General features: G+C 42.6%; 2 protein-coding genes across 2 annotated transcripts in view; both read left to right on the top strand.

The window, feature by feature from the left end:
- Positions 1 to 428: 428 nt before the first annotated feature.
- LOC109902149 (smad nuclear-interacting protein 1-like) lies at positions 429 to 11984 on the top strand. The gene is made up of 4 exons (XM_020498261.2): positions 429 to 751; positions 9327 to 9450; positions 9629 to 10245; positions 10711 to 11984. The coding sequence occupies exons 1-4, from the start codon at positions 585 to 587 to the stop codon at positions 10988 to 10990; spliced, it is 1188 nt and encodes a 395-aa protein (XP_020353850.1). The 5' UTR covers positions 429 to 584; the 3' UTR covers positions 10991 to 11984.
- Positions 11985 to 16342: 4358 nt separating this feature from the next.
- LOC109902148 (mitogen-activated protein kinase kinase kinase 5) overlaps positions 16343 to 23221 on the top strand; it is a 28966-nt gene continuing 22087 nt past the window's right edge. The window contains exons 1-8 of the mRNA XM_020498260.2: positions 16343 to 16836; positions 17027 to 17166; positions 17863 to 18050; positions 18338 to 18506; positions 21037 to 21143; positions 21464 to 21634; positions 22040 to 22152; positions 22570 to 22729. Coding sequence (XP_020353849.1) covers positions 16506 to 16836; positions 17027 to 17166; positions 17863 to 18050; positions 18338 to 18506; positions 21037 to 21143; positions 21464 to 21634; positions 22040 to 22152; positions 22570 to 22729 — 1379 coding nt within the window. The 5' untranslated portion in view covers positions 16343 to 16505. The remainder of the gene's footprint in view (positions 16837 to 17026; positions 17167 to 17862; positions 18051 to 18337; positions 18507 to 21036; positions 21144 to 21463; positions 21635 to 22039; positions 22153 to 22569; positions 22730 to 23221) is intronic.

Genomic DNA, 23221 nt, shown 5'->3' with positions numbered 1-23221 from the left:
TTAAACACGTTTTGTTAACGTTACTCTACCTTTGGTGACTTATTTTATGTTTCTGCTCACCAAGACTGGGTTGTCATATTTCAGCAGAGAATCAGCTGGAGGAATCATTGTGATACTTTGATTACTACAAAAAAACGTGGTTTGTTGTAGCAAGTAATGTCTTAATGAATGTATGTATGTATGTGTTGTTGAAATGTGAATTGATAACTAATTTTTTTATATTTTTTTTTACCATGGCAACTTAATTCCATGCGCGACTCACTAACCTCTCCGAGCGGCTCGAAGGCATGATTTAGTTGTTTCAGGAAAATTAAGTACATTTAATTATAACATCTGTAGGTGCATTACCTCATAGTAAATATGATAGAATAGGTCTGCAATATTACAACGGAACTAAAGTGTTGTAGTCCATAGCCACGGTGAAAAATATAAAAAGCGTTCTGCCGGAAGTGGAAACGCGTACCCTTGCGCACAATTAGGAAAACTTTCTCAGCGTTTGCAGTAGTTTGTTGTTCACGTTTTATACATATGTATTCGCTGTGCCCTTTATTTAGTCGATTAACAACGATTGGTTGAGTTTCATAATGGATAAAGAGAGACGACATAAAAGAGTGAAATCCCCTGTGCGGAACTCAAAACCGAAAATCAAACAAGAGAAACTGAGCCCTGCTAGGCCCCAGAGATCACGCCACTCGAGTTCGGGGTCCAACGGCAGCCCAAGCCCACCGCCACAGAGGAGACGAACGAGCAGGTAGCTAGCCTGATTTCATGGGTGTATGGTATTGTTGTTAGCGAGCACAAATTACACAGTGCGGTTGCAAGTCCATGATTTTACACAATATCAATAATAGCAACTAGTTAACCATTTAGCTAACCAGCAGGCACCATTGTTATGAGTTAGTCTTGGAACGTTAACGTCAGTCCTCAATTTGCCCTTTATCATGACTCTGTTACATTTTACACAAGTCATTGGACAAATGCGTCTTTGGAACGCGTCGCTGGCGGTGCGGCTTTGGAAGTATAAGGACCTTATTTTTAGTATTATATAATTTCAAAAACCAAAATGTTAAATTGATACACGACTTGATAGGGTTAAGTTTAGTGTTCCCACACTGAAATATCTCCATGTTAAAGTGCTTGTTTACGGAAGACGAGGCTACCGACCACCTGTGCTATCTAGCTAGCATGCTCCATCCCAACACCCGTGTGTAAGCGTAACTCGGGAAGTGTAGTTATTTCTGGTGGAGGCTACCATAGCCCAATGGATCTGCAAAACGGTTGGATTAAGTGTTTTTTTTTCTCTCTGATGATGGATAACTGCCATATATGTTTTGAAAGACGTATGGGAAGTGATGATTATTGACGTTTCTCAACGTTAAAACGGTGTCAGGATTGTACCTAGTTCAAATGAGTTGGTAGTGGGAAAGTAAATGACTGAACTGTGGGGTCAAAGCAGAATGCTGCCTAGTTTCCCCTCAATTAGCTAGCTAAGTCTCATTTAATGTTAGTTGACTGGAAACAGTGAGCTAGCTAGAATTCAAATAAAACTGTCACAAACACTGGAGACTTTACCGTGAAATGCTTGCTTACGAGCCCTTTCCATTGATGCAGAGTTTAAAAATGAAATGGTAAGGAATAAAATAGAATAGCGCTACCATTGACTAACCTGTACCCCTGCACATTGACTAACCTGTACCCCCTGTATAAAGTCTCATTTTTGTTATCTGATATTGTTAACATATAATATACACTGCTCAAAAAAATAAAGGGAACACTAAAATAACACGTTACATCTGAATGAATGAAATATTCTTATTAAATACTTTTTTCTTTACATAGTTGAATGTGCTGACAAATCACACAAATTATCAATGGAAATCAAATGTATCAACCCATGGAGGTCTGGATTTGGAGTCACACTCAAAATTAAAGTGGAAAACCACACTACAGGCTGATCCAACTTTGATGTAATGTCCTTAAAACAAGTCAAAATGTGTGTGTGGCCTCCACGTGCCTGTATGACCTCCCTACAACGCCTGGGCATGCTCCTGATGAGGTGGTGGATGGTCTCCTGGGGGATCTCCTCCCAGACCTGGACTAAAGCAACCGCCAACTCCTGGACAGTCTGTGGTGCAACGATGGAGCGAGACATGATGTCCCAATTGGATTCAGGTCTGGGGAACGGGCGGGCCAGTCCATAGCATCAATGCCTTCCTCTTGCAGGAACTGCTGACACTCCAGCCACATGAGGTCTAGCATTGTCTTGCATTAGGAGGAACCAAGGGCCAACCACACCAGCTTCTGGTCTCACAAGGGGTCTGAGAATCTCATCTCGATACCTAATGGTAGTCAGGCTACCTCTGGCGAGCACATGGAAGGCTGTGTGGCCCCCCCAAAGAAATGCCACCCCACACCATGACTGAGACACCGCCAAACCGGTGAAAGCCGGTTCACACTGAGCACGTAACAGACGTGACAGAGTCTGGAGACGCCGTGGAGAACGTTCTCAGTTCACACTGAGCACGTAACAGACGTGACAGAGTCTGGAGACGCCGTGGAGAACGTTCTGTTCTCCACGGCGTCTCCAGACTCTGTCACGTCTGTTACGTGCTCAGTGTGAACCTGCTTTCATCTGTGAAGAGCACAGGGCGCCAGTGGCGAATTTGCGAATCTTGGTGTTCTCTGGCAAATGCCAAACGTCCTACACAGTGTTGGGCTGTAAGCACAACCCCCACCTGTGGACGATGGGCCCTCATACCACCCTCATGGAGTCTGTTTCTGACCGTTTGAGCAGACACATGCACATTTGTGGCCTGCTGGAGGTCATTTTGCAGGGCTCTGGCAGTGCTCCTCCTTGCACAAAGGCGGAGGTAGCGGTCCTGCTGCTGGGTTGTTGCCCTCCTACGGCCTCCTCCACGTCTCCTGATGTACTGGCCTGTCTCCTGGTAGCGCCTCCATGCTCTGGACACTACGCTGACAGACACAGCAAACCTTCTTGCCACATCTTGCATTGTTGTGCCATGCTGGATGAGCTGCACTACCTGAGCCACTTGTGTGGGTTGTAGACTCCGTCTCATGCTACCACTAGAGTGAATGCACCGCCAGCATTCAAAAGTGACCAAAACATCAGCTAGGAAGCATAGGAACTGAGAAGTGGTCTGTGGTCCCCACCTGCAGAACCACTCCTTTATTGGGGGTGTCTTGCTAAATGCCTATAATTTCCACCTGTTGTCTATTCCATTTGCACAACAGCATGTGAAATTTATTGTCAATCAGTGTTGTTTCCTAAGTGGACAGTTTGATTTCACAGAAGTGTGATTGACTTGGAGTTACATTGTGTTGTTTAAGTGTTCCCTTTATTTTTTTGAGCAGTGTATATATACTTTAGTTTATTTAGGAAATATTTTCTTAGCTGCATTGTTGGTTAAGGGCTTGTAAGTAAGCAATTCGTGGTAAGGTTGACAATACCTGTTGTATTCGGCGCATGTGAGGAATAACAGTTTTATTTTATTTGACAATATGTACTGAGAGTACCAGGTCATTGTGCATAGGTACGAGCTATTTGTGGTAGATATTAGAGGTCGACCGATTAATCGCAATGGATGATTAATTAGGGCCGATTTCAAGTTTTCATAACAATCGGAAATCTGTATTTTTGGGCGCCGATATAAAAATGTTAACTTTTTTTATACCTTTTATTTACCTAGTCAAGTCAGTTAAGAACACATTCTTCATTATTTTCAATGACGGCCTAGGAACGGTGGGTTAACTGCCTTGTTCAGGGGCAGAACGGCCGATTTTCACATTGTCAACTCTGGGGATCCAATCTTGCAACCTTACAGTTAACTAGTCCAATGCTCAAACCACCTGCCTCTCATTGCACTACACGAGGAGCCTGCCTGTTATGTGAATGCAGTAGAAGCCAAGGTAAGTTGCTAGCTAGCATTAAACTTATCTTTAAAAAAAACAATCAATCATAATCACTAGTTATAACTTCACATGGTTGATGATATTACTCGTTTATCTAGCGTGTCCTGCGTTGCATATAATCAATGCAACGCTGGGGGGGTGATTTAACAAAAGCGCATTTGCAAAAAAAGCACAATCGTTGGACGACTGTACCTAACCGTAAACACCGATGCCTTTCTTAAAATCAATACACAGAAGTATATATTTTTAAACCTGCATATTTAGCTAAAAGAAATCCAGGTTAGCAGGCAATATTAACCAGGTGAAATTGTCATTTCTCTTGTGTTCATTGCACGCAGAGTCAGGGTATATGCAACAGTTTTGGCAGCCTGGCTCATTGCGAACTAATTTGCCAGAATTTTACGTAATTATGACATAACATTGAAGGTTGTGCAATGTAACAAGAATATTTAGACTTAGGGATGCCACCCGTTAGATAAAATACCGAACGGTTCCGTATTTCACTGAAATAATAAACGTTTTGTTTTTGAAAGGATAGTTTCCGGATTCGACCATATTAATGACCAAAGGCTCGTATTTCTGTGTGTTATGTTTTAATTAAGTCTGTGTTATGATAGAGCAGTCTGACTGAGCGATGGTAGGCAGCAGCAGGCTCTTAAGCATTCATTCAAACAGCACTTTTGTGCGTTTTGCCAGCAGCTCTTCGCAAGCACAGCGCTGTTTATGACTTCAAGCCTATCAGCCTAATGGCTGGTGTAACCGATGTGAAAGGGCTAGCTAGTTAGCTGGGTGTGCACTAATTGCGTTTCAAACGTCACTCCCTCTGAGACTTGGAGTAGTTATTCCCCTTGCTCTGCAAGGGCCTCGGCTTTTGTGGAGCGATGGGTAACACTGCTTCGAGTGTGGCTGTTGTAGATGTGTTCCTGGTTCGAGCCCAGGTAGGGGTGGGGAGAGGGACGGAAGCTATACTGTTACACTTGCAATACTACTTTGTGCCTATAAGAACATCCAATGGTCAAAGGTATATGAAATACAAATGGTATAGAGAGAAATAGTCCTATACATACTATATTAACTACAACCTAAAACCGCTTACCTTGGAATATTGAAGTCCATGTTAAAAGGAACCACCAACTTTCAAATGTTCTCATGTTCTGAGCAAGGAACTCAAACGTTAGCTTTTTTACATGGCTCATTTTGCACTTTTAAATCGGCCGATTTAATCGGTATCGGCTTTTTTGGTCCTCCAATAATCGGTCGACCTCTACTAGATATGCACATGAAGACGGTAAAGTCACTAGGTATCAAGATTGATAATAAGAGTAAAATAAAGAACAGAGCAGCATTAGCAGCAAATGATGAGTGTAAAAGTGTGCGAGTTTGTATTGTCTGTGGGAGTGTCAGTGTAATGTGTATGTAGTCTAGTGAGTGTGCATAGGGCCAGTGCAAGATAATCAATGCCGATAGTTCTGGTACCATTTTAACTGGCTATTGAGCAGTCTTATGGCTTGGGGGTAGATGCTGTCTGAGAGCCGATCGTCCGGCAGCAGAGTGGATAGTCTATGGCTTGGGTGGCTGGAGTCTTTGGCAATTTTTCAGGCCTTCCTCTGACTGTGATGTACTGGGCTGTCCGCACCACCCTCTGAAGTGCTTTGTGCTCAAGGGTTGGTGCATTTGCCATACCAATAGGTGATGCAGCCTGTCAAGATGCTCTGGATGGTGCAGCTGTAAAACTTTTTGAGGATCAGAGGGCGCTTGCCAAATCTTTCCCGCCTCCTGAAGAGGAAGAGATGCTGCCGTTCCCTCTTCACGACTGGGGGTGTGCGTGTGGACCATGTTAAGTCCTTAGTGATGTGGACGCCAAGGAACTATGCATGCTCTCCCCTCTTTCTCCTATAGTCCACAATCAGCTCATTGATCTTACTGATGTTGAGGTTGTTTTCCTGGCACCACACTCTGCTAAGACTCCGACCTCCCTGTAGGCTGACTCGTCGGTGATCAGGCCTACCAGCGTTGTTGTCAGCAAACTTGATAATGGTGTTGCAGTCGTGCACGGTCATGCAGCTGTGTGGGGTGAACAGGGAGTACAGGAGAGGACTAAGCAAACACCCCTGAGGGGCCCCCATGTTGAGGGTTAGCGTGGCAGAGTTGTTGTTGCCTACCCAGGATCCAGTTGCAGAGGGAGGGTTTCAGTCACTGGGTCCCCTAGCTTGGTTATGAGCAAGGAGTGGACTATGGTGTTGAACACTGAGCTGTAGTCTTTGAAAAGCATTCTCACATAATTATTTCCACTCTTGTCCAGGTGGGCAGTGTGAAATGCAATTGAGATTCCACCGTCTGTGGATCTGCTGGGGCGGTATGCGAATTGGAGTGGGTCTAGGGTGTGTGGGTTGATGTGTGTCATGACCAGCATTTCAAAGCACTTCATAATTACAGATGTGATTGCTACAGGGCAATGTGTTTTAGTCTGATTAATCAGGCAGTAATACACGGTTAATTTGGTACACAGCCTGAAACAAATGTCTCCAGAATCTTTAATAAAACTACATTTACACTGGTTGTCTGAGTGGTTTGTCCTTCATCTTCTCCAATTTGAGAAAATATCCACAGGAAGGTATTGTTTACCCAACATTTTAGAGAGCCAGTAAGTATATGGTTCGGAACGAGGTAAAATTATTTTTAAGGAACCTTTACATGATTTTGCAGTCATTAGTTTCAGGCTGTATATACCAATTAATTCTGTGTTACAGTCTGATTAATCGGACTAGCTATAAATGGTACATTTGCCAGTGGCACACGGCCCAGTGCCAACTGAAAGCTACTGGCCCAAATGGGGAAAAAATATATACTGTCCCGGGCCAGGGTCTCACGCGAAAAAGGATAACGTGTGCATAATTTCAATATCAGGTAATTGTATACATATTTTGCCGGCCGAGCAAGTAGCCTATAAAAACCTACCCTCCATACACTAATAATTGCATTTTAACTTGACAATTTAATGTTTACATTGATTGATTTAGAGGGAAAGAATCTTATCGTATTCTCAGGTTGTTATTGTTAACAATTTTGAACAGTCAGCAGGCTAAAGGACCCTATAGAATCAGTTTTATATTTTGCTAAATTCCATTTCCCAGAGTTGTTATTCCCGGTTTCTGAGTTTCCTATTTTTGTCAGGGTTTCACTCTCAAAATCACACCTTTTAAAATGTTTATAGAAAAGGATAAAATGTGACATTCTACAACCCGAACAACGCATAAACCACATCAGGGGACTACATTTTTTCCAGAACTCATAAGTGATTTTGGGGGAGGGTGTAGTTGCCTTTCAATTCAATTGCACACCTAGCCAAGAGACAGTTGTTTGGCTAGTGGTGTTTCTCTACTGTACAGTGTAGCCTAATTTTGATGCCAGAGTTTGCAAAACAAATGCTGACCCAATTGCTCAATCATCATGATATCATTCTGCCAGGTAGATCTACATTAGAGGTCGACCGATTAATCGGAATGGCCGATTAATTAGGGCCGATTTCAAGTTTTCATACCAATCGGAAACCGGTATTTTTGGGCGCCGATTTGCCAATTTTTATTTTTTATTATTATAATTTTTTACACCTTTTATTTTAGCTTTATTTAACTAGGCAAGTCAATTAGGAACACATCTTTATTTTCAATGACCGTGGGTTAACTGCCTCGTTCAGGGGCAGAAAGACAGATTTTCACCTTGTCAGCTCGGGGGTTCCAATCTTGCCTTACAGTTAACTAGTCCAACAAAATAACGTCATGCCTCTCTCTCGTTGCACTCCACAAGGAGACTGCCTGTTACGCAAATGCAGTAAGCCAAGGTAAGTTGCTAGCTAGCATTAAACTTATCTTATAAAAAACAATCAATCATAATCACTAGTTAATGACACATGGTTGATATTACTAGATATTATCTAGCGTGTCCTGTGTTGCATATAATCTGACTGAGCATACAAGTATCTTAAGTATCTGATTGAGCGGTGGTAGGCAGAAGCAGGCGCGTAAACATTCATACAGCACTTTCGTGCGTTTTGCCAGCAGCTCTTTGTTGTGCGTCAAGCATTGCGCTGTTTATGACTTCAAACCTATCGACTCCCAAGATGAGGCTGGTGTAACCGAAGTGAAATGGCTGGCTAGTTAGCGCGCGCTAATAGCATTTCAAACTTCACTCGCTCTGAGCCTTGGGGTGGTTGTTTCCCTTGCTCTGCATGGGTAACGCTGCTTCGATGGTGGCTGTTGTGTTGCTGGTTCGAGCCCAGGGAGGAGCGAGGAGAGGGACGGAAGCTATACTGTTCCACTGGCAATACTAAAGTGCCTATAAGAACATCCAATAGTCAAAGGTTAATGAAATACAAATGGTATAGAGGGAAATAGTCCTATAATTCCTATAACTACAACCTAAAACGTCTTACCTGGGAATATTGAAGACTCATGTTAAAAGGAACCACCAGCTTTCATATGTTCTCATGTTCTGAGCAAGGAACTTAAACCTTAGCTTTCTTACATAGCACATATTGCACTTTTACGTTCTCCATAATGTTTTTGCATTATTCAAACCAAATTGAACGCGTTTCATTTTCTACTTGAGGCTAAATGGATTTTATTGATGTATTATATTAAGTTAAAATAAGTGTTCATTCAGTATTGTTGCAATTGTCATTATTACAAATACATTTTTTTTCCCGGGATCGGCTTTTTTGGTCCACCAGTAATTGGTATCGGCGTTGAAAAATCATAATTGGTCGACCTCTAATCTACATAGCAGTCCTAATTCTAATTTTTTTACTTTTTTTAGGAAAGCATTCAGAAATGTCCATTCAAACAAATCATGATGACTGAATTGCGCATCGCAGGAATTTAACCATATCTTCGGACCAAACTTTTTAAATACCTGATTTGCATACCCATTTGTTGCCGTAGCTTTTTCTGGTAGTTATCATAAATTGAGACGTCTTCCCTACTGCTGTCGTTCTTCTGTGAGCTGCTCTACGTGACAACCAGTTGAGAGCTGCATCCTCTTGCTGCCCGACAGATTATATTCCTCTCAAAGGCTGTGTGTGCGACGTGTGTAATAAATAATATACATGAAGAAGTAACAGCTTTGGGAATTTGTTTTTCACCAATTATATAGCCCAGATTGAAAATAGCATTATTACAATATATTTTTTTCACTGGCCCAAGCAGGCCATTGACAGGGATGATTGACTCCCTAGGCCAGCGATCATCCTGTATGTCAAACCCTGTATTACGAATTATTTGTCAGATGTCGCTCAGAGAAGAATCCAGTAGGAGCTGTCCGTTGTAGCTAGCTAGCCTTGGTGTTAAATTACTCAACTATTGGTTTTAAAGCGTTTCCTTGTTGATTTGATTGACTAGATCGCCACCCAGGACAAAAGGTCATTCGCCAGGTAGAAGGGCGTTGGGAAGACGAGACAGATCGCCCAAAAACACCGGCAGGAGCCGAAGCCCTCCCCGCAGTGCCGATGTCAAAATAAAGCGGGTGATTCTGCCACTACTTATGAGTAAATGTAACAATTGGGGAAATGCATTCATGTAATATTTTAATGCAGCAATTATCTTCTTTAAATAGTAACACTTTACCAACTAATTTTGACTCCATGCTTGACTCTGGAATCAGGCTAATTCCCCTATCTCCTGTCCCACTGTCTCCCCTATAGGAGCAGGATGACCACCGCGGTGCCGATGACCGTAGAAGGCGTGACCGCAATGACAAACCAGAGCCATCGGAGCCACCAGTGCGGCGAAGTAGGTGGGAGCAGGCTGACGGACCCAGAGAATCTGACAGACCCAGGGAGAGAAAACGAGTTGAGAGAGAGCGGGGTGGAGGTGGGGACAGGCCCAGAGAGCGCGAATCCCGCTCCTTCCAGGAGCAGCAGGCTGAGAGACAGCAGCATGACAATCAACGACGGGACAACCGGCACCGGTTTGAGGAGAACAACGGTGAGGGGCAAGCTTTCGGACAAGGTACCCAAGAGGGGGGCGAGGGCAAAGACAGCCCCCCAGTTGATAAAGAGAAGCCCAACTTTGAACTGTCTGGCGCGCTCACTGAAGATACCAACACGTTCAGGGGGGAAGTGATCAAGTACAACGAGCCCCCCGAGGCTCGCATCCCTAAGCGCAGGTGGCGACTGTACCCCTTCAAGAACGATGAGCAGCTCCCGGTCATGTACGTCCACAGGCAGAGTGCCTACCTGATGGGGCGGCAGAGGAAGATTGCTGATATCCCCATCGACCACCCCTCTTGCTCCAAACAGCACGCAGTGTTCCAGTACAGGTGAGATCTGACAATCACTTGGTTGCTCAAATCAGGCCCTCGGGATGACATTATTTTAGCTGCTGATCCTTCGAAAATCATCTATGTTTTGAAATTATGCCATTTTCCCATCTTACATAATTTCCCAACATTTTGTTGAAGTCTGACACTTAACATCTGGTTAATGCAGTTCTGTTGGGTTTATGTGATTTCAATCTCTGGGTCAGGTCTCTCTAACCCTGTTCCTGGAGAGCTGCCCACCTGTAGGTTTTCGTTTCAACCCCAGTTGTAACTATCCTGATTCAGCTTATCAACCAGCTAATAACTAGAATCAGATGATTAGGGTTGGAGCGCAAGCCTCCATGACGGTAGCTCTCCAGGAACAGTGTTGGATAGGCCTGGACAGGCCTGCTCTAGGCTATGTAGTTCTGAGTTGGGACACTTTCAACCTTTGGGTAATGTAGTTCTGTGTTTGCTGATTTCCAGGCTGGTGGAGTTCACGCGTTCTGATGGAACTGGCGGGCGGCGGGTGAAGCCCTACATCATTGACCTAGGTTCGGGCAATGGCACCTACCTGAACAACCAGCGCATTGAGGCGCAGCGCTACTACGAGCTCAAGGAGAAGGACGTGCTCAAGTTTGGCTTCAGTAGCCGCGAGTACGTCCTGTTGCATGAGTTCTCCGACACGGCCGAGGTGGACGCCAGGGCGGAGGAAGACGACGAGGGCCTGGACGAGGGCCTTGATGAGGAAATGCAAGACCTCTGAGCCTTTTCGAATAGTTGACTTGCGTTTTTCCGGCCTACTTTCCTTTGAAGTAATCACAGATCTTAATTGGTTGGATTGTTGAAAGTAATAGGATTTTGCTTAGTTAAACCTATTCAGTCACTTATAAATATGTGCTTACCTCCGGGGGAAAAAGGAAGGGGAAATGCACATTCTTTCAAGTATTCTGACAGTGCCACAGATTATCCCATCAAGTGTATTGTTCTCACCGATGCCTGCCACCTGTTGGCCATCTCTTTAAAAACATGAATGGAACAATGACCTGACATGATGGCGTGTTGGGTTAAGCGTCTTTCCGGGTTAACAGAACAAATAAAAAAAGTGGTAGGAGAAGTCGGTGTGGTCTCTATTTGGCGGTCATAAAAACCTGCTTTAACCTGCAGTAACCGGGTCTCAGTACTCTCTATTCTCAGGACATTAGTATAAGATCAGTAGTGTGGTTGATTTCTCCCCCCCCCCCCCCCCCCATATATCTGACTGCATACGTTCAACACAAGTGCTCAAATGCCAGAAAGAAGTTCCTTGACAAAATAAATATTTTGTTATTATATTTTTGGAATACAACATTGAATACAGAGTAAGGCTAGCCTTCAGCAATAGACTATATCCAGACCTTAACTGTAAATACACTGGATGTATTGAATGTGAATGCTGGATTCATCATATGGTGTACTGTATTTGGATTTGAGCGTTGCAAGTTGCAAAGAAAGCATAGGCGTATATGTATCTGCTTTAAATGTGTGTTTCTAATGATGTAGGAAAAACGTGTGTATCGCAGTGTATTCTCGTTTGTCCGGTCTTTACCACCGAATTGACTAGGCTATGGAGGTTTCTGGAGAAAAATCATACCACACTGTAAAGCATGACTATTCCTACTACAAAGACAATTTTTTTTTTTTTACTTTTTCAGATACCATCTACATTGTAGTTCCATTTTAGATGTTTTGTATTGTACATAAAGGTTGTGAAAGACTTAGTTTTGTTGATGTTTGTTCGTAATTCAGGTTTACATCTGCCATTCCTTTGATGGTTTACTGTATGGTCAAGTAAACCATCGTAACCTTACAGTAAGCCACATACATCAAGTGATAAACCAGAGGTAAATGTTGCAACTTCTACAAACTAATGTATCTAAAATTCTGATAACCACGGTTATTTCAGTTTTATTAGCCTCGCCTGCGTTGTGTGAGTAACATTTTCTCATACATTTCTGTCATATCATTAGTAATAGTATCACGTAGACCCCTCAAACTTAACTCTGGACCACACTGCATTTTTAAGGTACTGATTTAGACCTGGGACACCAGGTGTGTGCAATTAATTATCAGGTACAACAGAAAACCAGCAGGCTCTGGACCTCGTAGGTTAAGAGTTGAGTACCCCTGGTGGTTTTCAGTGTGGGCCACGGAGGTACTGCAAGATAAACAATTACATGAATATTACAAAATGCATTTTGGCCAAAGACCGGTATCTGTCGAATAAGTTGAGGGTGTAATGCAATTTAATAATATTAAAGGAGCTAGATGTAATATTGTTGTATTATAATTTCATAAAAGTCCTTAATATATACAGTGATAGTATTTTCCCCCAAAAAGGTTATTGTGGGCAGACACAATTGCATTCTAATGGTGCAGCCTTATTGGTCAACAAAAGGCGAACGTCTCTTGTCAAATTGACTGGGGCCAGCAAATGTTAAACGTAGAAATCGATCAGCCCCAGTCAATTTGACGAGATTTGCTGGCCCCAGTCAATTGTTCGTCACTCATTTCTATAACTACAAAGTCATAAACCCTGCCCATTTCTACAAGTTCTCTAACATTTGAATTTAAACCTAACCCTAACAGCCGCAATGCTAACCTTATGTCTAACCTTAAATTAAACCCTGACCTATTTTTTTGTAGCCAATTTTGGCTTTTGGCATCTTACTTTGGGGATATGGTAGGGGTTGATTGTTTAGCAAAAGAAAACGAAGTGCGCAACTATGGGACAAAACACGGGGTTGGTGTATATCTCCAATGTTTATTGAAAACATAAAGTTGAACAATGAGCACTTGTTTCTCAAATACATCGTTAGGTTTACATTAGATAGAGAGCATTTTTTTGTTGTTGCCATATTAGCATAGATGTGACAGTCAAAACACCTACAAATAAGACATCAAATGAGCTGAAATGAGCCACTAAAGATTAACCAAATGGCAGTTTCTTGACATTGTTGCTCGCTCTCTGGCCATCCAGAACCATAACACACTGCCTTCTGCCCCTTGTAAGCTTCCACATCGTTTTTGCGACGTCAGCTAACATGTCTATTGAACCTAAAGGAAGCTCAGTCATGTTGATAACGAGATAGTCTTTTGTTGACCAATAACAACGCTCTACCATTAAATGCAATTTTGTGTGGACCTAATACATTTCTTGGGGAAAATAATATTGTGAAACACTCATTCCACTATTGTTGTCGATATGAAGAATATTTTTAGAAATAACAATGAAAACTATAACATATAGCCTAGCACCTTTATTCTACAATGTATGTTCTTAACCCTGGGCAACATGGGTCTTGGAGGCTCCCTAGTACTCCGTACTTCTTGTATTCCCCTTCAAATGTTTTTGGAACATAAACAGAATTTTGTTATCTGCCTCATGGCAAAATGTGTAGAATTGCAGGATATTAGCTTGGAAAATTACACATTTTCTCTCTGATGCTGTTGTCGAGACTGGATGTTGAAGCAGCCTTTTATGCAGTAAGTAGCAGGAGGCAGCAGGATCAGGTGCAAAAGAGTGTCCAGTTTATTAACAGTGAAAGGTGGTTCCTGGTGAATGACAGAATCAAATGAATGAATATTTACACAAATGTTTACATATTTACAATATGAACAGACTCTCAAAATACCGATTTAAATCTAAAACGAAAATTTAAGCCTTAATCAGACCTACCCTACTAAACCACCGATAGCAGGTTGGGCTATAGACAGCCTCCCACACAGCTCATATAGCAGAGCCAGAACATATTTCCAGCTCACAGGTACCTTTATACCTATGTCCCCTCCCTGTGGACTATACCATTAATCATGGGTCTCTTTTCCCAAATATGTCATATTAACCCTTATACAATTTCCACGGCCCTGCGGAAACCAAATTAACATAATACAAAAATCCCCATCAAAATCCTGTTTAAAAATGATATATTTCTGCATGGGCTGCGTCTTAATCCGACGGCTCCGCAGAGATCACCCTTCCGCATCTGTGGTGAAGGTGACAGCACTACTTCTAATGCGTCCGAATGGTTTGACCTACAAACTATTATGGAAGGCAGGTCCTCACCAGACATCACTGGAAACAACGTCGCCTATGGGCACAAACCCACTGTCGCTGGACCAGACAGGATTGGCAAAAAGTGTTCTTCACTGACGAGTCGCGGTTTTGTCTCACCAGGGGTGGTGGTCGGATTTGCATTTATCGTCTAAGAAATTAGCGTTACACCGAGGCCTGTACTCTGGAGCGGGATTGATTTGGAGGTGGAGGGTCCGGCATGGTCTGGGGCAGTGTGTCACAGCATCATTGGACTGAGCTTGTTGTCTTTGCAGGCAGTCTCAACAGTGTGTTACAGGGAAGACATCCTCCTCCCTCATGTGGTACCCTTCCTGCAGGCTCATTCTGACATGTCCCTCCAGCATGAAAATGCAACCAGCCATACTGCTCGTTCTCTGCGTGATTTCCTGCAAGTGAGGAATGTCAGTGTTCTGCCATGGCCAGCGAAGAGCACGGATCTCAATCCCATTGAGAATGTTTGGAAACTGTTGGATCGGAGGGTGAGGGCTAGGGCCATTCCCCCCAGAAATGTCCAGGAACTTGCAGGTGCCTTGGTGGAAAGGTGGGGTAACATCTCACAGCAATAACTGACAAATCTGGTGCAGTCCATGAGGAGGAGATGCACTGCAGTATTTAATGCAGCTGGTGGCCACACCAGATCCTGACTGTTATTTTGATTTTGACACACCCTTTTTTCAGGGACACATTATTCCATTTCTGTTAGTCACATGTCTGTGGAACTTGTTCCGTTTATGTCTCTGTTGTTGAATCTTGTTATGTTCATACAAATATTTATACATGTTAAGTTTGCTGAAAATAACCGCAGTTGACAGTGTGAGGACGTTTCTTTTTTTGCTGAGTTTATTTGGTATTCTATTAGGATCCCCATTAGCTATTGCAAAAGCAGCAGCTTCTCTTCCTGGGGTCCACACAAAACATGAAACATAATACACAATGACATAATACAGAACATCAATAGACAAGAACAGCTCAAGGACAGTACGACATAAAACATTTAAAAAGGCACACGTAGCCTACATACCAATGCATTCACACAAACTATCTAGGTCAAATAGGGGAGAGGCGTTGTGCAGCGAGGTGTTGCTAAATCTGTTTTTTTGAGACCAGGTTTTCTGTTTATTTTAGCAATATGAGATGGAATGAAGTTCCATGCAATTAGGGCTCTATATAATACTGTACGCTTTATTGAATTTGTTCTGGATTTGGGGACTGTGAAAAGACCCCTGGTGGCATGTCTGGTGGGACAAGTGTGTGTGTCAGAGCTGTGCGTAAATTGACTATGCAAACAATTTAGGATTTTCAAAACATTGTTTCTTTTTTTTTATGAAGAAATGATGCAGTCAGTCTCTCCTCAACTCTTAGCCAAGAGAGCCTGGCATGCATAGCATTTATATCAGCCCTCTGATTACAAATAAGAGCAAAAAGTGCAGCTCCATTCTGAGCCAGCTGCCCCTTAATTAACTAGGTCTTTCCTTGCATTACTGGACCACATGACTGGACAATAATCAAGATCAGACAAAACTAGAGCCTGCAGAACGTGCTTCTTGGAGTGTGGTGTCAAAAAAGCAGAGCATCTCTTTATTATGAGATTAACTATAAAAATGCACATTTTCCTCTGCCCCATGGCAAAATGTGTAGAATTACAGGAAATGAGATTTAAAACAGCAACAGTTTCTATCAGTGTCATAGCAAAATGTGTAGAATAGCATAAGATTAGCTATAAAACGACAAATGTATCTCTACCACATAGCAACATTTCTGCAGGCTCACCCACCAACGAATTTCTGGCTACACCACTGCTTAGTCAGCAGAGGTCGTAGAAGAGCCAATCTAAATCTAACAGTTAATCTGGGCTAGACATGGGGCAAATTCGTTTCGCATGGCCCGGTGCCCCTGGTGAGTAGAGATACAGTTAAGGACCAATGGAATGGTCTAAAATATACAGACTACGCCGACCGGGTGCACCGAGCCACGCAAAACGAAATCGCGCATTGCAACCGGGGATATGGGAGGGGTTAAAGACGTGTAGAGATTATGGAACAGTTCTCGGAATGTCACTGGAAACGGGGGCGAGACGAAACGTACCTGGGGAATTTGCAGGAACAGAGCTGCACTGTCTATGAAGGGTATTCAACACTGGAATATGCGTTCTTGAATATTTGGAGAAATGTATACCACCGAACGCAGGCGTATGAGCCTGCACGAGGTTAAGAGAAAGGATCCTGTTTGGGTATCAGCTGGAAGTTTATGGCAGGACCCTTTGGCTATTGAACTCAGCACCTCGAATAAACACATTATTTCCCCCCGGAGCCGGACTAGGGCTGTTGCTGTTGCATACATTGTCACTGAGGATGCATCCCTGCCACAGACAGAAGAGAACTTGTCACTGAAGTCGGTGAAAGAAGCCTGCGCGGAAACGCACGCGGTGTTCAAAACCATTCCTTTCGAGAGAATATCGCTTGGGACGACTGACATTCTTGATATCTTCTACAATGCAGGCAAGTATAGTCATGCCGACTGTCTGTAAAGGCATTGGCCACACCACACGACTTAATTCTTCTAAAGTGTTGTTGGCCAACAAGTTAGTGTGTGTGTGTGTGTTCTGCACCCAGGTATTTTAAGTGCGTACCTGCGCTGAACGGGTGTTTTCGAATTTCGACACCCAATTTGACCCTTCTCTTTTGACAGATGTGGCAGTGGTGGAAATGAGTGATACTTACTGCCAGCAGTCCCTCTTCTATCACCTGGGTGTAAGAGAGAGCTTCAGCATGACCAATAACATCATCCTGTATTGTCACAAGCAAGACAGTGACCTGGAAGCACTCAAGGTACACCCAGGGCATCGTGAGAGTTTACAACTATTAAATGATTGAGGAAGGGACCACGTTGGCCTTTTGCCAGCTCACTTTGGGGGGGAAATTGGGTTGTAAACAGATATTAGGGTGTGACATTTTGGAAGAAGCAGGCTACAGTGCCATAAAGATGTCCCCTCCATTGCCACAACAATCCCACCACCAGTTGCGTAATATTGCCAATAACTACTGCTGTACTTAAAAAAAAACATTTGCGACATTTTTAGACCTGATTTCTCTGATATAAGTTGATCCTAGGGTTGTTTTCTCTGGCTTGTTGAACAAAGATTGAATTGCAGTCTTTTATGGGTTTATAGGTCAATGGATTTCCTTTGACCTATCAAGCGGATGTGTGTGTTTAGTAGATATGTGTGTTTTAAAGCAGCACCACTGTTAGAGCATGATACCACTCTGGTATGGATAAGGTACCAAGGTGAGTACTCCATTATCATAAGCCAATGGAACAGTGTTCATAACCTCATTTATGTTAATTAAGCTTTTGCGGAGATGTGACTTAACCAAAAACATTTCCTAATATTTGAACACCTGTTAACACAGTGGTACCAAAGTGAATATTGTGTATGTTTCTGTTCACTAATAGTGTGCTGGGCTTTCATCATAAAATTTTCATGTATGCTGCATGTTAATGTCCGTATGTGTGTCTTCCCTCAGGAGCAGTGTGGGAGCTACACGTTCATCCCGTATGTAGTGTTGCCACAGGGCAAGGTGTTTGCCTGCGATGCAACCCTCGTAAACGGCATCAAAGAACTGATGCAGCCAAGCTTCCAACTGGAACCCCTCCTCACCCCACTGGTAGAGAGGCTCATTCAACTGCTGGATAATGTGCACGTTCATGCCAGGTCAGCATGTCATGCTACCCACGCTGCATGTCTAATTATTCCCTTATGACTCCCTTGTTGTGTTTTTCCACTTAGTTTTGCTCAACCAAACTGATTGGTTTGATAGGGAGAATAGCAGCAAATAAAGTACAAGGTTACGCTTGGAAATGTCTAGACTGCACATCTGCAAATGTCTTTTGGTTAGCGATTATCAGTCTTTCGTGCTCTATACAATATATGCCTCTGGATCAAGAGCAGTTTCAGGTGCTAAGTGCCTTGCTTAAGAGTACAACTGTCTCTCTTATTAGTGAGTACTTCCGGGAGTCCATCCGGCATGAGATCCGCACGGCCCGGGAGCGCTTCAGTGGCCAGGATTTGAGTCAGGAGCTGGGCCGCATCCAGAAGCGCCTTGACACGGTGGAGCTGCTCAGCCCAGACATCATCATGAACCTACTGCTGTCGTACCGGGATGTCCAGGTGGGCTTAGCTATGGGAGCGAGGGACCTGGATCATGTTTATTAGGTTACACTGTAGCAAAGCTTTGTGTAATAGAAAATGAAAATGAGCGCTTCTTATTGGACAAGTCCAGGTAGTTCCTACTATTTGGTGCCTAATGAACATGACCGAGGGCTCAGTGGTACTGTGTTTGCCAGTGGCAAGACTGCCCTTATTTATGTTATGCTGGCTGTTGTGTTTGGGCAGTATATATTTGGGCATGGGCTCACTTTTATGGCTGTGGAATGCTTTTGTGGTGTTTTAAACAGAGAATCGGCGATATGACGTTACCACGAGCAGAAGAATGAACCACGCATGTTGCAGATAAGCGTGATGCAAGACAGTTCACTCACACAGAGTAACTGCTGCAATGTGATAGCTGCAGGACCACAATTGCTGAGAGGTTTAGCCTCGTGCTCATACTTTTTAGTTGTTGTGGAAATTGGCCCGACTCTACAGTTTACGACAAGCATCGCTGAATCTACCTTTAAAACCTGTGTGTTGGTGTGGCGGATCTACAGTCTGCATGACGGTTGCCTGTTTTTGCATAACTGTTGCCTTCATTGAAACATTAATGCTCTTTGTCTGCGAACACAAATACCAATATAAAGGGGATTGAATGCTAACAATGACTAGATGGCAGCCCTCCATGGTCATTCTAAGTAAAAAAAATAAACTCATCTTATCGGGGTCTCAGTTGTAGGCAATAACACTGTCTAGTAGGGGTTGGCTGATATTATGATAGTATTGGATATCGAAGCTGATTGACAGCCATCGTTGATGGTGAAGACATCACCAAGCAGTAAAGAGCTGCCCGTGCAACCCACAGCAGGGCCATGCCAAGTGGCCTATTTCTTTGCTATAGCCTGCATAACCTGCATAACCTGCATAACCTGCATAACCTATTTCAATATATATGTTATAAACAATTTATACAATGCAAAAGAACAATGTAGACGGAGCTAAGATTTTCACCAAAGCAGCTCAAAATGTCCTGTCAGAAACATATCTTTTTTTCTTCTCCGTGTCGGGTGATCTGGGCATATAGCCGAAGCCTATACATTTGTTTTACTTTTATAGCGGACAATCCGGTGTCTAATTATTTTAAAAGCCTAATTTTGTATTTTCTCTCCATTTGATATGAATATGACACCTGTTTTTATGCATGCTGGCTTTCTCCCGCCGCCTCCCGCTGTACTACTTTCTGATCAAACAATACATTTATTTAACAGCGCTCTCAGACAGTTTCAAGTTGTTTTTGAATAACTTAACATGATAGGCCTACGGTAATAATGAGAGGTAGAACAAACAATAGCAAGATAGAAAAATAGAATGAGTAGTTTGAACAAACCTTAGAGTTGAGCCAAGCTTAGTCTGAAATAAATGATTCATCCCTCCTACTTGCCGTTGCAAACCAAATGGCCAAAAGCCAAATCCTACTAATTAAAAAAGCTTATAAAAAGCATTAAGACAAGTTAACATTATAAAAGATTTTTCCCAAGTAGGCCATTCCAATAGTGTTTAATGTCTTAAAGTTGCAGCTTGGAAACAATGGAAACAATTGTGAAAGTCAGAATCTATAGGTGATTTTCTGATACAGATTTATTTTGAATGGCAACTATTACAGGCAACAAGAAGTGAAATTGTGCAAACAATATTTTGGTGGACAAATTAAGTCAAAAGGAAACTTACAGCTGAGCCAAGCTTATGAAAGAAATGATGTGTAGAGTAGGCCTATTTCAATAGCCTATTATTAGCAATGTACAGAACCTACCTACAACGTATAGAAGCCTTGGCCTAATAAGAGAGGAAGATTTGTCAAAAATGCAAACCATTGAATAATTATCCAGTTCTGGGGACAGCAGAGTTGCTTGCTCTGCAGCCAGGCCCTTCATTATTTACAAACCATAATATATCACAGAAGCACAGCCCATGAGGCTTTCTTGCGTGTCTGCACACACACACACATGCACTCCAGGTGACTACCTCATGAAGCTGGTTGAGAGAATGCCAAGAGTGTGCAAAGCTGCTATCAAGGCAAAGGGTGGCTACTTTGAAGAATCTAAAATATATTTTGATTTGTTTAACACTATTTTGGTTACTACATGATTCCATATGTGTCATTTAATAGTTTTGATGTCTTCACTATTATTCTACAATGTAGAAAAAAGTTATAATAAAGAAAAACCCTTGAATGAGTAGGTATGTCCATACTTTTGACTGGCACTGTATATATTTTTGGCTTGGCAAATAGGGGGGGATATTCATTTTATGTCACCATTTTGTTTATGGCTACTTAATCAAGTTAGAACAAAGGTTGACATCGCCCAACCCTAACAAGTACCGCAAGGGTTATTGTAAATCCATTTGAATGAGGATCTTCACTCTGTGTCTATTTAAAAATGTTAAAGGTGTCTGCAGCCATGCCTAATTTATAATGAATTGAAATCAGATATGTTATTATAATGTTGATAAAGGGTTTTCTGTAATCCATTCCTCTTTCTGACTTCAGGACTACGATGCCATTATCAAACTGGTAGAGACTCTGAACAACTTGCCCATGTGCTTGGTGGCTGCCCAGCAGAATATCAAATTTCACTACATATTTGCTTTAAACAGGTACCATTGTTCCTCCACTTGTGTATTGCTCACACATTCTGTTTGACGATAGTCTTTCACATTATATAATAGAAGGAAATAATGTGTATACAACACTAAATGGGTTAAAGCCTTCCCCCATTTTAACACTTAATTAGTGCGCTTTCTGAAAGCACACTACTGGTTTTTTCCCCCCTATCTTTATTATTTTAGACAGCTTGAAATAAGCACACAGATTTTCTTCAAGAAATTTACCCGACACTTCAAATTTGCTGTGCAACACATGCTGTTGATTCTGAGGATTCCATCTGTCATAATGTTTCCTAATCTTTGACCTTCAGGAGGAATCGTCCAGGTGACCGTGCCAAGGCCCTGGAGGTGATTCTGCCCATTGTGGAGTCAGGTGGCCGGGTGGTGTCGGACGTGCACTGCCTCTGCGGCCGTATCTACAAAGACATGTTCATGAGCTCTGGCTTTAAAGACCATCGCAGTCGAGACCAGGCCTGCTACTGGTGAGACACACCATTACAAGTGTCCGTATTAGTACAGCCTTCGAGTCACAAGGAGTTTGTGTCAGAGGCAGTTTGGACTTGTAAGTTGTCCTAATATGCACACCGTAGACACAGCATCCCTTCACTCACTCCAGTCAAGTCCTCCTTACTAGCACTCTACTATGTTATTCCTTTGAGTTCCCTCCGTCCTTTCAGTTACACTTTACTTGAGTCCTCTGTCATAAAGGCTGCATAACACTGTTAGAATTATAACATAGCAGATGGCATAAACAGTCATGACACACCTGATACTATATGTTACTCTGTTATTAAACAAATCATTGCTTAGGGCAGCTCATTGACTAGGCAGCAATATGTATTAGTTAATGAATCCGTTTTAATCTCCCTTCATGGATTCACCCCCAGGTACGGCAAAGCCTTCGAGACAGAGCCCACCCTTCATTCTGGCATCAACAACGTTGTCCTCTTGATGGCTGCCGGCCACGAATTTGACACCTCCATCGAGCTGCGGAAAATAGGTACATTGTTCTCACGACTCTCCAGTGCCCTGAATCAGTAGCCTGTCAAAAGGGAACTTGTGTGTTCATGTTTTGTTTAATTGCTTAAATAAACTACAATTGCCTTATTATTTTTTATCCATGTCTGTGATCAACTGAGTGTGGGCTAATTGTTGGTGCAGTTGTAATCCCTGCCAATCCCTATCATCATTGCTAACAGCCTGCATAAAGACACTAAATAATTACACCCGTACATTATTTATCAATGCATGTCACTGTTATTCTGGGCTTCTGTGCCATGTCATGCATCTCTTTTTCTTTAGTTACATTTCGAAGCCATACTGTTAGCCTGAAAATATAAATATAATACTAATATTCTCACTATCTAGCGTGTGTGTCTGTCTGCGCCCATCTGTGTTTGTGTGTGTGTGTATCCAGGCGTGACCCTGAGCAGCCTCCTGGGGAGGAAGGGCAGCTTGGAGAAGATGCAGGACTACTGGGACGTAGGCTTCTACCTGGGAGCCAGCATCCTGGCTAACGAACATAGGAAGGTCATCGAGGCTTCAGAAAAACTCTACCGGCTCAATGCACCCATGTGGTGAGAGGAGTCACAATTCATTAGTCAAATCCTATGGTCATTGTCACTGCAAACATTCGAGACAAGACAAACAGATCTGGGACCAGGCAGGCATTCTTGATGTGAAATATATAAGCATATCATTCTCACAGATTCAAATCAAATCTAACTTTGTCACATGCGCCGAATACAACAAGTGTAGACTTTACTGTAAAATGCTTACTTACAAGCCCTTAAGCAACAGTGCAGTTCAAGAAGAGTTAAAAAAATATTTCCCAAGTAGACTAAAATAAAAAAGTAATAAGAAAAAGTAACACAATAAGAATAACGAGGCTATATACAGGAGGCACCGATACCGAGTCAGTGTTTGGGGGTACAGGTTAGTTAAGGTAATTTGTACATGTAGGTGGGGGTGAAGTGACTATGCATAGATAATAAACAGCCACTAGCAGCATTGTACAAAAGGGAGGGGGGTGTCAATATAAATTGTCCGGTGGCGATTTTATTAATTGT

Source organism: Oncorhynchus kisutch, linkage group LG13, assembly GCF_002021735.2.
Source record: "Oncorhynchus kisutch isolate 150728-3 linkage group LG13, Okis_V2, whole genome shotgun sequence".
In the NCBI taxonomy this organism is placed as follows: Eukaryota; Metazoa; Chordata; class Actinopteri; order Salmoniformes; family Salmonidae; genus Oncorhynchus; species Oncorhynchus kisutch.
This window is presented reverse-complemented; position numbering and strand designations above follow the sequence as displayed.